This window comes from Procambarus clarkii, chromosome 14 (assembly GCF_040958095.1).
Source record: "Procambarus clarkii isolate CNS0578487 chromosome 14, FALCON_Pclarkii_2.0, whole genome shotgun sequence".
NCBI lineage: Eukaryota > Metazoa > Arthropoda > Malacostraca > Decapoda > Cambaridae > Procambarus > Procambarus clarkii.
In genome coordinates this window covers 4,710,037-4,727,536 of record NC_091163.1, presented here as the reverse complement: position 1 = coordinate 4,727,536, position 17,500 = coordinate 4,710,037, and the positions used below count along the sequence as shown (strand labels likewise).

Genomic DNA, 17,500 nt, shown 5'->3' with positions numbered 1-17,500 from the left:
ATAACCAGCAAAGTTCTCAATATGAGGAAAGAAATATATATAGCATTCAAGATAGAATATTTAAAATTAATCTTATGATGGGACTAAAGCTTCTGCATGATAACAAAAACAACATTGTGTCAGTTGAACTGTTAGAACACATACGCAATGGAACTAGTGAGCCTAAATGGATTAAAAAAACAACCACTCACATTAAAATGGTGGGACTGCACGATGTATGTAAAGATGAAAGTGCAGCAGTGCCTTGCACTTTCGCAGATAGTGCCTTTTGATATCCTGACGCCAACATATCCCACCGAGAAACTAATCACACACAAGCCTCATGCTCAGCTTGCTGCTAAATTAAGTACCCCTTGAATGCGTATACAATGACAATCTACAAACTAAAATGAACATTACACGGACCATATACACTGACGGATTACTCAATACAGATACAGCATGGGCATGAAATGTTATTTTTGTTCAACAGCCCAATGGCAGCACAATTGGAAAGGCTGTAAAGATTTGTAACTGGGCATCCACCATGCAAGTTGAACTGGTAGCAATACTGGTAGCACTCAAAATTATTGACAACACTAATGTAGACAGCATACTTATTTCAGACTCCCTTTCCTCACTACTAGCATTATATAGTTTACAGTCAAGTAATAACGTGCTTGTCTCCGAAGCCAGACACAGATATATACGCATACTTAATAAGGAGGTAAACATCAAAATGTTATGGAGTCCCCTCTCACATTGGCCTGTAGGAAGATGATAAAGTTGGCGCCCTTGCTAAGATTGCCGTAAATATAAAGACAATGTTGAACGGAATCTTGTGTTATGAAGATTCGACTTGAGAATGGCCCAGGACGGACCGAAACGTCGTCGTCCCTTCACTTTCTAGTGTGTGGTCTGGTCAACATACTTTAGCTACATTATTGTGACTCATCGCCTGCGCTTGTGTTATGAAATAAGTACCTTAAAAGTTGACCAGACCACACACTAGAAAGTGGAGGGACGACGACGTTTCGGTCCGTCCTGGACCTTTCACAATCGACTTGAGAATGTTCCAGGACGGACCGAAACGTCGTCGTCCCTTCACATTCTAGTATGTGGTCTGGTCAACATATTTCAGCCACGTTATTGTGACTCATCGTCTGCATACCTTAAAAATGTCTGTAGACGAGAACTCTTGCATTATTTTAAAGAAAATAAAAAGAGTGCAAACTGGAACTAGCAAGTACATTGGTTCTCACAATGAAATGTGTGAAGTAAAACACGTGTATGGGGGCAAGTAACAAAATCAGCAGACTAACAGACGTTGTCACAGCTCGAATAAGACTTGACTACAAGTATATATAGCAGTTGGGCTAGTATAGGGATATGGATGAAGTAAAGTATGCAGACTAAGACAGGGACACACACTAGAGCATTACATCTTAGACTGTGATGAAATTGATCTATTTAGATATAAATCTAAACTCACGTTGCATGAAATAGCAAAGCATATTATTACTAACGATAAAATATCTGAAATCCTTACACTGTATCCATGTTTTGCTTCCTGTAGATATATGACATGAGGTTAAGAAACAAGCAGTGTAGTGTGAAGACTAATAATAATTACCAGCAGCTTTCTTATTACCCTGTAATACCACCACAGCTAAAACAGTTAGGAATTAGCGAAAAGACCTACCATTAATGTATAATAATTAACTGTTAATTCATAGCTATTGAAATGGAACAATCTCTGAAACCACCTGATATAATAAGTATAAGGTGTGCAGGATAGACATAATTGTTAATGTAATAATCTCCGTTGAGGTTTAAATAAAGACCTTTTGTGCCCTCTATACTCGTTTTTGCGCTACCGCTCACAGGATGAGTAGGGGTGAACAACAAACTTGCCGCCTCCGGCAACAACAATCTCAGTGTATATATATATATATATATATATATATATATATATATATATATATATATATATATAATATATATATATATATATATTATATACACAGAGAAGCAGAGTACACCTCTCCGTGTGTGTGTGTATATATATATATATATATATATATATATATATATATATATATATATATATATATATATATATATATATATATGCGTGCGAACAAGCCACAATGGTCCCTGGGGTGTGAGTTTTCAGTTATATATATATATATATATATATATATATATATATATATATATATATTATATATATATATTTATATATATATCCCTTGTTGGAGACGTTTATCAAGTCAGCTCTTTGGTGTATAATACCGTATACATACATACATACATAACGATTTAGTAAATTAGAGAAATGTATGCCATGTATTTACATGTATTAAAACAAATAAGAATGGGAAACATTCTCACATGAAATTTTATATAAATTAGTTAAAAGGACGGCTTTGATATTCGAATATTAATGTCTGAAATGTAAAAAATTAATAATTAAATGTATAAAATGTTCTATAAAATTTGATCAAGAAAATGTTTGATATCTAAATCTAAATATGAGCTAGATTCACAAGGACATTAACATGAAATTACCGACATGAATTATAGCATGACTTCAAATGAAACCTAAAACATTGGCTAATTGCATTTTATCGTCTGACCCTTGACATAATTGTCCAAAACTAATCAGGATCCAGTAATCATTGTTGTAAGAGCTTGCAGCTCTCAACCTATCCTATAGAACTGAGAGTACTTATGCAATCCTATAGAACTGAGAGTACGTATGCAATGCTATAGAACAGAGAATACTTATGCAATCCTATAGAACTGAGTACTTATGCAATCCTATAGAACTGAGAGTACGTATGCAATCCTATTGAACTGAGAATACTTATGCAATGCTATAGAACTGAGAATACTTATGCAATCCTATAGAACTGAGAGTACTTATGCAATCCCATAGAACTGAGAGTACTTATGAAATCCTATAGAACAGAGTACTTATGCAGTTCTATACTTATGCAATCCTATATGCTGAGAGTACTTTTGCAATCCTATAGAACTGAGAGTACTTATAGCAACCATTTGCGTCAACGTACAAAAATGGACTGTTGCAGCCAGCAAGGTTCATGTGCTATTAATTTTGTAAAAAGCGCGAAATAAATTTAGCCAAAAACCAAACCTGAACATTCCTAAGCCTAATATAGCACATACGTACAGTACTAAATTAGGCCTAAGATAACATACAATATGCCAATGACTGGTTATTTAGGTCTAGAACTAACTATGTTCTTTAGCTATTGTTCTATTTTTAAGCATGCCATCTATGCAAGAGGATACGAGAAATCTCAGTGTATTTCAATAGCATAGATACTATGCAAGAGGATAGAACACCAAACTACTAGCAGGAGGATACTGTCCTCTTGAATAGTACAAAACGGAAACTTTTTTAACTCTTAAAATCATAAAAAAATGCTGGGTGTCACTGTCGGAGTCAATATTTCTTAAAAGAGAGGCAATGTGCCCGACTTGAGCAGCATAAGACAGGACACATACTGCTTCCTACACCTGTATCATTCATCCTTAATAGTTGGGTGAAACTAGCCCCAAACGAAAGACATTATCTTTTAGGGATATAGATATTTTTCCACTCAAAATCTCTCTCTTATACATGCAGTACTAGTATTTTATATAACTGTTAAAAGACTCACATAATTTCATCGATGTTATTTTAATTGAAATGCCTTAAACTATTATAACTGGTGGTGTAGAGTGCCTTAGGTGTATGAACGTGCAACCACAAGACAGTACATATATGACTTATTGCTTATATTCAATATTTCGCTTATAAATAAGTATATATGTGACATATTCCAAATCATGTTTTTTTCCAAGGCACTAACTCTTCCTCTCAGTTTTATTAAACAATAGAGATTTTATACAACATTTGACAATATCCTAAGTTATTTTAAAATTTATTTAAATATTTTCGTTTTCTTTTATAAAACTGTAATATCAATATAGGTATTGGTTAAGTACAATTGTAATATCTTAACATACTAAGCAGGTTAGGTTAGGTCGGTGTTTTCTATTCAGCTTTTCAAGGTAAACTCAAATATTCACAATAAATTAGTATGTCACATATGCACTTATTCATAAGCCAAATATTGACTATAAGTGCGAGAACGGGTTGGAACGTGGGTTTGTAATGATAGTAGGTAAAGATTCTTCCCACTGACGCAGGGTACGGGGTACACAGTACCTTAGGTGTATGAACGTGAATGTTTGTAATGATAGTGGGTAAAGTGTCTCCCCACTGACGCAGGGTACGAGGCGTGTCGAGGCTGCGGGTGGTGGACGCCTCCATCATGCCCTTCGTCACCACGGGCAACACCAACGCTCCCACCATCATGATTGCTGAGGCTGCCGCTCACATCATCAACACACACTGGACAACTACCAAATAACTATATTTTCAATAAATCTAAATTTATTTTGTGTTGCTGTTTTAATGCCTCCGGGTGTTAATTATTATTTTCTTAATTCTTGGTAAATTATCTTAGGAACATTATGAGATAGAAAGCCCACGAAATGAAAGAACATTTTCAGTCATCTCAGCTTGGGGGATGGCATTTATGCATATATAAATTGCATGTGCATTCCACTGCTCATGTTCTTATTCACTTGATGGGGCGATAAGAGTTGCTCTCTTAGCCTTGAGTAAGAATGATACAATCTTAAGTCGACATGGCTTGCAGTCTCCCTCAGCGAAAGTCTACCTACCGTACTACGAGGTCATAAGTATTGAAATCGAATAATAATTACCCAAGTAGGTCATTTTAATCACAAAATGCCACCATCTGTTACAAAATTTACTTCACCGAGGATATTTTTTTCCTCGAAATTCACTGATAATTTTTCCAATGTGCCTTTTGAATCCGCATATGCCTCAGAAGGCACGTTTGGAAAGCAAAATTCCCGATAATTCTAAAAAATCAGGGCACTCAGCGAGTAGGTGCGCACGGGTAGCGGGACAACTCAGGTCTGACGGTATGGTGCAGATCTCTGTTCCACCGAGTGACCATGAGTTCCTTTTTGTGCAACCTTGTAACCTATCTAATAGATAGGTTACAAGGTTCCTACTCCATGTTGCAGTGACAGGTGGCAACCTACGCAATTTGTTATTTATTAATAGATAATAAATCTTCAACAGCTGGGGGATTATATTATGAAGGACAGAGTAGAATGCCAAGTAGGGAATACGCCCTTTGGGAGATGATATAGGCGCAAACGTCCACTTGAACAGCGGCGTCTATGGGGTCATTAGAGGTACACCAATGTAACTGAGAACCTATAGTAAAACTCGGTTGTTATAAATTTGCTTTGGATCAGGTACAGATATTGTTTGATTGCGATCACTTCATGCTAAAAAAAAAAAAAAGATGAAAAAACTAGGGCCATGAAAGGCAACAATCAACCATAAGTGGTGTTGCATTAGTTATAGAGTTAGCATACACAGAAATCCAATTACTGAGCATTAATAATGTCTCAAAGTTGTGAATAATCTTAAATTCCCCAACCCATTCCCTAAGCGATAGTACTTGTACCTACTATGAATAGAATGTACAAACTGTGGACAACTGCACCCTCCCCAAAAAAAAAAACAGGTTTCTTCAGTTCGTTGTACTTTCATCTGTGTACTAATCAGTGAATATCACAATCACAAAACCATTATACATGATTAATTCACACTACATAACAAATAATGCAGTTAAAGATAGGCAATAGTTAAAACGGTAAACATATACCGGATTATTGGTTTAATTAGTGAGTGTCGTACGCCAGTTACAACGGCCCATTGATTTAAAACTGTTTTTGGCCACAGCGAGCGCACCCAATGCTTAAAATTGTTGAGGAATCACTATGCATGCACGAGTCTATTGCATATCACCATGTAATCTATTTCATAATGAATATCAGATACAGTACATCGGTTAATCGACTATTAAGCTAATAATTGGCGGAGAAATATTGGGTTAATAATTGTGATTAGTCAACTGCCCCGTTGAAAGGGTTCATAGCGTTCACCTTGTGACAATCTAGTTTCAAGATGTACTACAAATAATTATCGTTACCCATCTGACCAAGCTTAATAAATAAGCTCTCTATAAGTAAAAATGATATATAATGCGAGATGCCTAAGGTATACAACAGATGAATCTGACATAAATGAGACATAGAATATTATCGAATTCAAAATTATTAAATGCTATTATTGAAAGGGTCAGTCAAGTGGACGCCTCGAGAGGGAAGCATTTTACTGAAGGTCAGTTGAGTACATAGGAGTATATGGTGAAGTAAGGTGAATCGTAGTCTAGCACCTGGTAGGGTACATACCTATTCAGAATCTCCGAATTCCCGTATATCAGTGATATATTTGAAGATGAGTTCTCCGATATCGGGCAGGAAGGATTATACGGGAAAGATATATATTTTGTTAAAGACTCCTAGAGAGAGCGGCTAAATATGTGTCATAGGCTTCGGCTGTTAAGAACCTGTCAGTGATGGACATACGAAACACAAAACTGTGGTTATGGAAGACCTTCACCTCGTTCACATTCTCCTGTCTACATAACATAGATTCTGAACCTCAATATTGTTCCAATATCCACGCAATTTGTAAGCCTACATTTTTTCCTCCGTCCTAGGAGAAATGCATGATGATGGGACGGGGGGAAGGAATAACGCCCAAGAGGGCGTTTTCGGTGTTATTTGTCAAAATATCGGGTAATACCGAAATAATTGATAGATCCAATGACAATAGAAGACTAGACATCATTGAGGCGCTGCATATCAAGAAAACTAGACCAGCAATTAATAACCAGTTAGTATAAACAATTACACTACCCACTTCAAGACTCTGGGCCAAGGCAGAAGCAGGACCGAATGATCCTGCGACAGGAACGGTAACAACCAGAAGAGCATCAGCTGCTAACATGTCACACTCTATATTGATACATTTAATACCTTATCAATATCCCCAATTTAATGACATTCATTCATGTTAACTAACTCCCTCACCATAAGAGGATATAAGCCGATGGTAAGCACGCATAGCCACAAAGTTACAGCACCGCTTCTGTGCCAGGTAAGTCCACTACGGGCTCACCATAGCCCGTGCTACTTGCAACTTTTTGTTCAGAGTAGCTGAATCTAAAACAACAACGCGATAGAATTTGTCTTTGAATGTGTGGAGTGACCTAACGAAACGCATCACTAGGCGTCAGACCCAATAAAAAGTAAAAAATGAACTTTGCAGTTAATTTTTCAATTTCCTGATGCAGTGAAGAAAAACGTAAGGAATATTGAGAAGACTCGTGCCAGAATCATAAATCTAAAACTTTCTGTCGTTTTCAACGAAATATGTTTAAAAGAAAGACTGCTACCCAAATTATTATATTATATATATAATATAATATATATATATATATATATATATATATATATATAAATATATATGTATATAAATATATATATACTGTATATATTATATATATATATATATATATATACTGTATATATTATATAATATATATATATATATTATATTATATATATATTATATATATATATGGGGGACGAAAGCACAAAAGAACATAAGAATAAAGGTAACTGCAGAAGGCCTATTGGCCCATACGAGGCAGCTCCTATCTATAACTACCCGATCCCACTACATACAAAGATTAATCAGGTGTTCAGAGTAGAATAATTAATCTTACTGAAAGGTAAGATTAATTATTCTAACACGAATCTTTTCAAGATTTCTTATGTTTTTCTTCACTGTCGAGGGTAGTTGAAAAATTAACTCTCCAAAGGTCATTTTCATACTTTAATTATGGTCTGACGCCTTGAAGCCTTTCGCAAGAACACTTTTTACATTTTCAAAGACAATTTTACATACTCAGATCGTGCTTATATTCGGTTTTGGGCGAGGTGACAGGAAACAAATCAATGGGAACAGACAAGGTAGTTTTCAACTACCCCCGACAGTGAAGAAAAACATAAGAAATTTATATACACATATAATATCACATAATTTCCCAGCATAGCAGAGCAAACTGCCTCTTCATTCTTATCTTCATTGTTCATCACTCTTCATACAGCCTATTACGACCGGTATGGAGTTCAACCCAAACAAATGTCTAGCCACCACCCGTACAACCCGTACCCAGCCCGAGAGCCTCAGGCAGGCAGGTAGGTAGGTAGGTAGGTAGGTAGGTAGGTAGGTAGGTAGGTAGGTGGGTGGGTGGGTAGGTAGGTAGGTAGGTAGGTAGGTGGGTGGGTGGGTAGGTAGGTAGGTAGGTAGGTAGGTAGGTAGGTAGGTAGGTAGGTAGGTAGGTAGGTGGGTGGGTGGGTAGGTAGGTAGGTAGGTAGGTAGGTAGGTAGGTAGGTAGGTAGGTAGGTGGGTGGGTGGGTGGGTAGGTAGGTAGGTAGGTAGGTAGGTAGGTGGCAGCTAGCTGCTAGACCTGCCGATTCCCTGTTACATACAGATCACCAACGGTTACGTTGCCGGCTCATCGCTTCAACTCTCGGTGACATGGGATGTGATGTCACCCTCGAGGGTGTAAATACCCATCATCCCGGTCACTTCAGTTTTTTTCCTATGCTTAGGGGGAATCCACATTACGGTCTCCACACGACGTTTGCCTGCTAAAGCTGCTTCGTGTCCAGGTTGTGTAATAGGTGTAAATAAATAATTTCACTGTCACTTGAATTGTTGTGTTAAAATAAGTTGATTAGTGTTATTATTATTATTTTTTTTTCTTATGTGCAGGCGATGAGTCACAATAACGTGGCTAAAGTATGTTGACCAGACCACATACTAGAAGGTGAAGGGACGACGACGTTTCGGTCCGTCCTGGACCATTCTCAAGTCGATTGGGGGTCCAGAACGGACCGAAACGTCGTTGTCCCTTCACCTTCTAGTGTGCGGTCTGGTCAACATTTCTCTTATGTGTTAGCCAAGTGTGTGTTCAATCAGGGGTTTTGGGTTCTTTTCGTGTGTTATTTGTTCATTTTGATATTAAAGGAAATTGTCTTAATTTTTTTACTATTACTTCACTCCTGTGCAATTTTCACACTGCAAAGGCCACTGGAGAATTTTGTTTTTCTTAATGCCTAGTGCGTGCCATATTCCATCTGTCCACTATAGCTGCACTACTGAGTCAAGTCACAACATATCATTATATATATTATATAATCATTTTGAGGCAATGGAGTGTCTCGAACTCTCATTCTGGTGAATCCCATACACCTGCCCAACCCGACTCAGCAGAGGCAGACCAAGCCGGAACTCTACTGAATTCAGTGCGCGGTTCTGGAGGCCCCAAACAGGAGCCCAACCAGGGTTTTAACATTCGACCCGACCACACTCTGGCCTATGGTAACAGTGTTCACACTCTTGCGCCCCACATCACATAGCAATCTCCAGAACCTCCAAGTAAATTCAGCAGAGTTCCAAGTTGGTCGGCTTTATCTTCTTACTAGAAGCGGTTGGGGAAGGTGTCTGGGATTCACCAGAACATGAATTCTGGTGAATCCCACCAGAAATGGAATTTTTTGTAATCCCACCAGATTTCCCTTTCTGAATCCCAAATTTCCATTTATGGATCCCATCAGAAATGGAGAATCCATTTCTGTACATTTGAGCAATAGTTTCTATAGGTACTATAATTTTTTGGATGACAAATAAATAGACCGATACTCCAATACCTACATTTCAAGCCATTCTCCTGTTTAGATAGTAGTTTTTGTAACTATGAGCACCATAGTACAAATATTGCAATTAGTAGAACTTTGTACTATTCACTTTATAGTCTAAAAAAATGAAGCTAAAAAACATACTTAAATATTCCCAGGCCTAGTATAACACACATATGTACTATATTAGGCCTCACATATCGTGTATTAACCATAGGAAAGTTAAGTTAGGTTAGTTTACCTTTGCAACGTAAGTAGAAAATAGTTTTCCGGTTTGTCCAACTCAATTGTGCCGATTTCTACTTTCTAATTGCGTTGTAGGCCTGGTCGACGACCGGGCCGCGGGGACACTAAGCCCCGGAAGCACCTCAAGGTAGGTCGGTATATATACTATGGTCTTCATCGTTACTATAAGTACTACCAAGACAGGAGGGTGGGCTGTATGTTGACCACACCACACACTAGAAGGTGAAGGGACGACGACGTTTCGGTCCGTCCTGGACCATTCTCAAGACAATCGACTTGAGAATGGTCCAGGACGGACCGAAACGTCGTCGTCCCTTCACCTTCTAGTGTGGTCTGATCAACTTATTTTAGCCACGTTATTGTGACTCGTCGCCTGCACATGGGCTGTATATTTAATATTTGTTTAAGAGGTTAGAGGGGAGGATTGACTAGGTACCAATCCTTAACGCTCGCTCCTGTTAACCGATTGGAGGGTTAAACTAGATTCCAAGGTAAACTTGGATTGGATTGGCGGATTCCAAGGTAAACTAGTGGTTAAGGCTTACCCTGATGTATGGAAAGGGACAGTTCTCTCAGTTTCCAAACAGGAGTCAGAAACAGTCTACTCTTGTACCCACATGTTAATAAAAAACCTATCGCTATAATGCCGTTTGCGATCTCAGGGTCAGTAAGCAGTAAATTATTAACACAATTATAATAATCATAGCACAACTATTCCTGAAGAGTTGACTAAATACAACTGTTGAATTGACTTCCCAGCAGTGATTTCTGATTAGTAATTATAAACGGGTGAACATTTATGGAGAAGTTGACTCTCCCTGCTGTTCGGGCGCTTACAAGGTCGACAAGAAGAAGAACGGCGATTGGTGGCACTGGGCGTGGATGTGGGCACTGGGTTCGGAAGTGGTCTCCCTGGTGACTCTGGCTGGTGCGGGTTGTGATATCACTGTTGCTCTTCGGACTCTGCCACGGTGAGTGTAGTCGACGGCGCTACGAGCGCCCGCGATGTCAAGAGTAAGGAGTCCTTAGTTAGTGGTCAGTCTCGATCGTGGTTTAGCAGTGGCGGCAAGATGCCCTTTTGAGGGAGGACGACCACGACGGCTTAGTAGATCGTTGCCCCATCAACGATCCAAAATTTGAACAAAATTTGAACATTTGAGGCCGCTACTCCGCTTGCGCAGTGCCTGGTTTCTGATCGTTATAAAGCCCACGTTAGAACGTAGATGTAGTGCCTCTTATCAAACGAAAATGGTGTGCGTCGGCTGACAGTGAGTGCTGCTCCTCAAATGGTCACTCGAAAAGGTAGTTCACCCTGAGGTTGGCGCTGTGACCGGTGCTTCTGAAGTCTTGCCTGACGCCCCATCGGCGGGTGGGACGGGTGGTTCAGGCCGTACTGTCATGCACGCCGGGTGCCGGTGAGGTACCTTGGTCGTTTGGGGGATGATGCTGGGTCTTCTAGTGAGGGTGTGTGTCTAGTGTTGCGTCGGATGGTAGGTGGCGGAGGGTTGTGGAACGTGATGAACGGTGGACGGCTAGCGAAGAGCTGATGCTGCTGAAGGATAGGGATGGAGTGGCCAGGGATGCATGGGTTGCCAATCCACTGGGGGTCGAGGACGTGGAGTGTGCCGTCTCATGTGACTAAATACAGTAATTACCATGCTTGCTTTACATAATAGGGTGTGTTTCTACTGTGTTGTGTAACGGCCTATGTGTTTCGTGGGGCCATTAATTTATACTGTATGTTCCCTGTTTTGTATTGCGTGTATGTGTTACTTTTGCTATGTTCCTTTGTGCTTCTTCTATTGTGATTTCTTGTGATGTGCTTTTAATTATCATCACTTTAGATGTTGTACATACTGTAACTTACTTTATATTAGTGAATTTATACGATACGGCTTTGTTTGTGTGCCTGGGCTTTGTTTATTTTTGTTTGTTCTATCTTGTGTTTGCTTGGCTATGGATTGGTGTGTCACGAACTCTGGATATTGTCACCCCCTTGCTATATGCGCTATATAGCTATCTTCTGCCTGTGCATGTCTTGCACTGTATTTTAGCGTTCCATGGTGTGCTTGAGAACTGTTATTCTTGTCGTTTTGTTCTGTAGTTGGGTCTCAATTTTACGTACCGTGTTTTGTGTATTAGCTTATCTCATTATTCAACTGAATGGGCTGAGGGGGGGGGGGCTTTTGCTGTTTTGGAGTTTTAGCTTACTAGTTTGTGCTTGTGTTCTTATGCCTATTAATCTATAAATCTGTTTCCTTTGTTTATTCGAGGTTGGGGGCTAGATACTTGGGGGCTAGCTGCTTGGGGGCTAGCTGCTTGGGGGCTAGCTGCTTGGAGGCTAGCTGCTTGGGGGCTAGCTACTTGGAGGCTAGCTGATTGGGGGCTAGCTGCTTGGAGGCTAGCTGCTTGGAGGCTAGCTGCTTGGGGGCTAGCTGATTGGGGGCTAGGGCTAGCTGCTTGGAGGCTAGCTGCTTGGAGGCTGGCTGCTTGGGGCTAGCTGCTTGGAGGCTAGCTGCTTGGAGGCTAGCTGCTTGGAGGCTAGCTGCTTGGGGGCTAGCTGCTTAGGGGCTAGCTGCTTGGAGGCTAGCTGCTTGGGGGCTAGCTGCTTGGGGGCTAGCTGCTTGGAGGCTAGCTGCTTAGGGCGCTAGCTGCGTGGAGGCTAGCTGCTTGGAGGCTAGCTGCTTGGGGGCTAGCTGCTTGGGGGCTAGCTGCTTGGGGGCTAGCTGCTTGGAGGCTAGCTGCTTGGGGCTAGCTGCTTGGAGGCTAGTTGCTTGGTGGCTAGCTGCTTGGAGGCTATTTCGACAAACCAATGACTCCTATGAAGTCTAAAAGTTGGGGGAGGGGGGCGATTGTCCACCGTATTTAATAATAGATTTTATAGCTGTTATCGACCTTGATTCAACGTCGATAACGTCGATTCAGCATCGATAACGTTGGCCGTTATCAATGGCCTGTGGGAGAGAACGGGAAGGATAACAGGAGGAAAGGAAGGAGAATGGGAGGGGAGGGGGGGGGGGAAAGAGACATATAGAGATCCAAGCCTGGGCTAGGTAGCCCCATCTATCTATAAAAGAAAATGTGTCTCTGTCTATCGAAGGTCAGAAGCTAGACGATGAGAGGGAGGGGGGGGGGAAGGCTGTAGCCTCACTCAACTTGACTATGATAGTTGGTTATTTCAAGCAGAGTCTTCCTGGGTGGTCAGGGCCGGTTATACTAACAAAGGGACTACGTGTTTTGAAATTGGTTACAGTGATGGGACGTGACGTGGAGAGTGTATTTGCTGGAAGAGATGTGTGTGTGTGTGTACTCACCTATATGTACTCACCTATATGTGCTTGCAGGATCGAGCATTGACTCTTGGATCCCGCCTTTCTAGCTATCGGTTGTTTACAGCAATGACTCCTGTCCCATTTCCCTATCATACCTAGTTTTAAAAGTATGAATAGTATTTGCTTCCACAACCTGTTCCCCAAGTGCATTCCATTTTTCTACTACTCTCACGCTAAAAGAAAACTTCCTAACATCTCTGTGACTCATCTGAGTTTCCAGTTTCCACCCATGTCCCCTCGTTCTGTTATTATTACGTGTGTGTGTGTGTGTGTGTGTGTGTGTGTGTGTGTGTGTGTGTGTGTGTGTGTGTGTGTGTGTGTGTGTGTACTTACCTAAATGTGCTTGCGGGGGGGGTGAGCTCTGGCTCTTTGGTCCCGCCTCTCAACCGTCAATCAACAGGTGTACAGGTTCCCGAGCCTATTGGGCTCTATCATATCTACACTTGAAATTGTGTATGGCGTCAGCCTCCACCACATCACTGCCTAATGCATTCCATTTGTCTCCTACTCTGACACTGAAAAAATTCTTTCTAACGTCTCTATGGCTCATTTGGGCACTCAGTTTCCACCTGTGTCCCCTAGAACCCTGTGTGTGTGTGTGTGTGTGTGTGTGTGTGTGTGTGTGTGTGTGTGTGTGTGTGTGTGTGTGTGTGTGTGTGTTTATGTGTGTGTGTGTGTGTGTGTGTGTGTGTGTGTGTGTGGTGTGTGTGTGTGTGTGTGTGTGTGTGTGTGTGTGTGTGTGTGTGGTGAGGGGGGGGGGCGGGAGTCACCCATCTAGGAGGGTGTGTTGGAGAAGCCTAGGCATAGGATTGATCTAAGCACCGCCGGATAATCTATGTGTATATATATATATATATAATATATATATATATATATTATATATATATAATATATATATATATATATATATATATATATATATATATATTCTGTAGTTTTATCAATAACGGAAAAGGTAATTGTATAAAATCCACAGATATTTGGCATAACTACTCCTACAGTTATTCGGGGCCAAGATGTCGTACATTCCGATCATGTGGAATTTCATCCTGGAATATAGAGCCACGACTATGCTTTAGAAGAACTGATCACTCGTGCAGAGTACAACACAATGTAACACATTTGAGGTCTAATATTACCTAGGTAGAAAGGCGACACAAGAGCTGAAGTTCAACCTCCGTAAGCACAATTAGGAATAGGTGGAAGTGAAAAAAAATGTGGGAGGGGATGTGGGTGCGTAAGAGCCTAATGTGGGGTACGAAAGAGGGGGAGCTTATCTCCTCTTCAAGCTACGTACAATTTGCGTGAAGGTTTTTCTCCTCTCGACGACTATTAATGTTGGGAGACTAGACACAGTGGCACGTCTATGTTTATGATTTGAATGAATGTTGACTTGAATGTCAATGTTGTTGTAAGTTGATTCAAGGGCGACGATGAAACTAGCCGTTCGTTTGTTAAAGACTCCATGCTTGGCGTAGAGCTGAAACTGGTGTTTATGGTGTCAGGTGGTCGTTGTTGTTATGTGTAGCAAGGATTACGTGTGCAGACTACTGATCACGTGACTCTGTATCACTATCCATCCTGTATGATGAGGATTGTTTTTTTTTAGCATCTCATAGCACACTATGCATCACTTTCATATAATTTTGGGTAGCCGCAGATGTACCTTAATGTATTAATACAAAAAAAGGGCTTACGTTTTCTATGTATGCTTCAAGTTCAAGTATGTTTATTGAGACAAGAAAGAAATACATCTCAAAGGGATAGAGCATCTTAGGCTATTTCTACCCCCCTATGTATGCTTGACCGTGAAGTTTGAGTTATGAATGGTTCAGATGTGGCCTAATTTTTTTTTAGGTTGAAGGTATTTATCCAATGCTTTGACTACTTGATATTTTATATGTTGTGAGGTAGGTCTCCTTCCCCCTAAAATGATCTCGATATTAAAAGGCACTCTGCGGGTGATAAGTACTTGTATGATATTATGGCACCAATGATGTCTGAGACATTGGAGGTAATTTTCAATTGTCTGGAACATGGCAGATGATGTAAAATTCACTATATTTAAACCCATGTGTTCCTAGTTTGGTGTGAACTAGCCTTAAGTCTGGCCATTGGTATATCTGCTTTTATTTATGCCTGGCGAGTTTCAAAGTTCATAATCTTTGTGTATGGTTACATAAAATATGTCAAAGCGTGATGTTTTCCATTTCGCCTCAATGTCTTGGAGTTATGGTAGATTTTGGGGTGATGGTAGATTTTGAGGTGATGGTAAATTTTGGGGTGATGGTAGATTTTGAGGTGATGGTAAATTTTGGGGTGATGGTAGATTTTGGGGTGATGGTAGATTTTGAGGTGATGGTAGATTTTGGGGTGATGGTAGATTTTGAGGTGATGGTAGATTTTGGGGTGATGGTAGATTTTGGGGTGATGGTAGATTTTGAGGTGATGGTAGATTTTGGGTGATGGTAGATTTTGAGGTGATGGTAGATTTTGGGGTGATGGTAGATTTTGAGGTGATGGTAGATTTTGGGGTGATGGTAGATTTTGGGGTGATGGTAGATTTTTTAGTTTCTTTTCGTGCAATATGGGGAATTGGCTGATGGGTGATGCAAGTTGTATCATGCATCACTTTTGTTAGTTGATCTACAAGTTCAGTGTACAGTATTCCACAGTGGGTCGGGAACCATTGAATGGATATGGCATAACCTTTTTCAAAGATGTCCATGTATTAGTTGTTGGCAGTGATAGAAAAATCTAAGTTTTGATATAGTATGTAATGACCTAAATTGCACTTCTTGACTCAACACAAATGCGAACAAGCCTGAATGGTCCCCAGGCATATATGCAACTGAAAACTCCACACTCCAGAAGTGACTCGTACCCCAACCCGTTCTCGCAAATTTAATAAGTCAATATTGACTTATTAAATATGTGCATAGGTGACATACTTAACATAATAGTTTCCCTTGAAGAGATTCATAGAAAACACCGACCTTACCTAACCTACTTAGTATGTTAAGATAAGCATCTTATTGCTTCGTAATTACAATTATTACCTAACCTATACCTATAATAGGTTAAGTAACAATTGTAATTACGAAGCTATAAGATGCTTATTTTAACATACTAAGTTGGTTAGGTAAGGTCGGTGTTTTCTATGAAGCTTTTCAAGGAAACTATTATGTTTAGTATGTCACCTATGCACGCAAATAATAAGTCAATATTGACTTATTAAATTTGCGAGAACGGGTTGCAACGTACCCATACTGCCAGGAGCGCTATGCAACTGGTGTACAGGAGACCTTAATTAACCACTCGACCATCACGACCGTACAAAAGACGATGATAGCCGAGGCTATGTGTATTTCCATTTGGTAGTGTTGGTATTTGAAGAGTTTGGTAGAAAGTATACAATTCTGCTATGAATATTGATAGCTGGATGGGGAGCTGCGGTCCCTGCTTGAGGTGGAGTGGATTGGGTGTAAAGATGGGTTTTGATTGGGGACTGGTTGAGGAGTAGTTTGGGGGGGGGAGGTAGGATTCGCTTTGGCCAGCAGTAATCACCTGATTGTACTTTATGGGGGTTAAGCTTCAACTCTTTGGTCTCGCCTTTCAGCCTTCAGCTGATACAAAAGTTCCCGAACTTGTTGGACACTGTTATGACCATATTTGAAGCAGTGTTGTCCTCCACTACTTTCACTTTACACTGCAATCCAATCGTTCACTACTGTGACACTATGCAAACTCTTTGTAATGTCTCTGTAGCTCATATATATCTCACTGTTCATCTATCGCACGTTCAAAATCATGTTAATACCTTCCCACTCAATTCCCCCTGATAAATGTATATACCTATCAGTATTTATAAGAAGGTCATCATTTCTAGCCGTCTTGACAGGGGACAAGAAGCAGGCGACCTCTTAAAAGGTCATATCTCCTATTAACTCTTCTGCATACCAATGCGGCAAGGTTTCATTCATTTAGACTTAAGCAGACTTAAGCAGTTTTTTTTTATTATTATTATTTTCTACCACAGACGTGGCCACACATTTACAATGCTAACTAGCATACATACATTTTCTTCTGTCCTCCATGGACAGGGTGAAAGATTTGTCAAACATAAAGTTCAGAGAGTTATTGAAAAACCACAGAAGGTGATCGTAGTGCTTTTAAAATGCTAGGCTAAGCTACATACGTAAACT

General features: G+C 40.1%; 1 protein-coding gene across 1 annotated transcript in view; it reads left to right on the top strand.

Moving 5' to 3' along the window:
- Positions 1-4,424, top strand: part of LOC138364663 (glucose dehydrogenase [FAD, quinone]-like) — an 11,996-nt gene extending 7,572 nt beyond the window's left edge. The window contains exon 5 of the mRNA XM_069324639.1: positions 4,283-4,424. Within this exon, the coding sequence (XP_069180740.1) occupies positions 4,283-4,424 (142 nt within the window). The remainder of the gene's footprint in view (positions 1-4,282) is intronic.
- Positions 4,425-17,500: the final 13,076 nt, after the last annotated feature.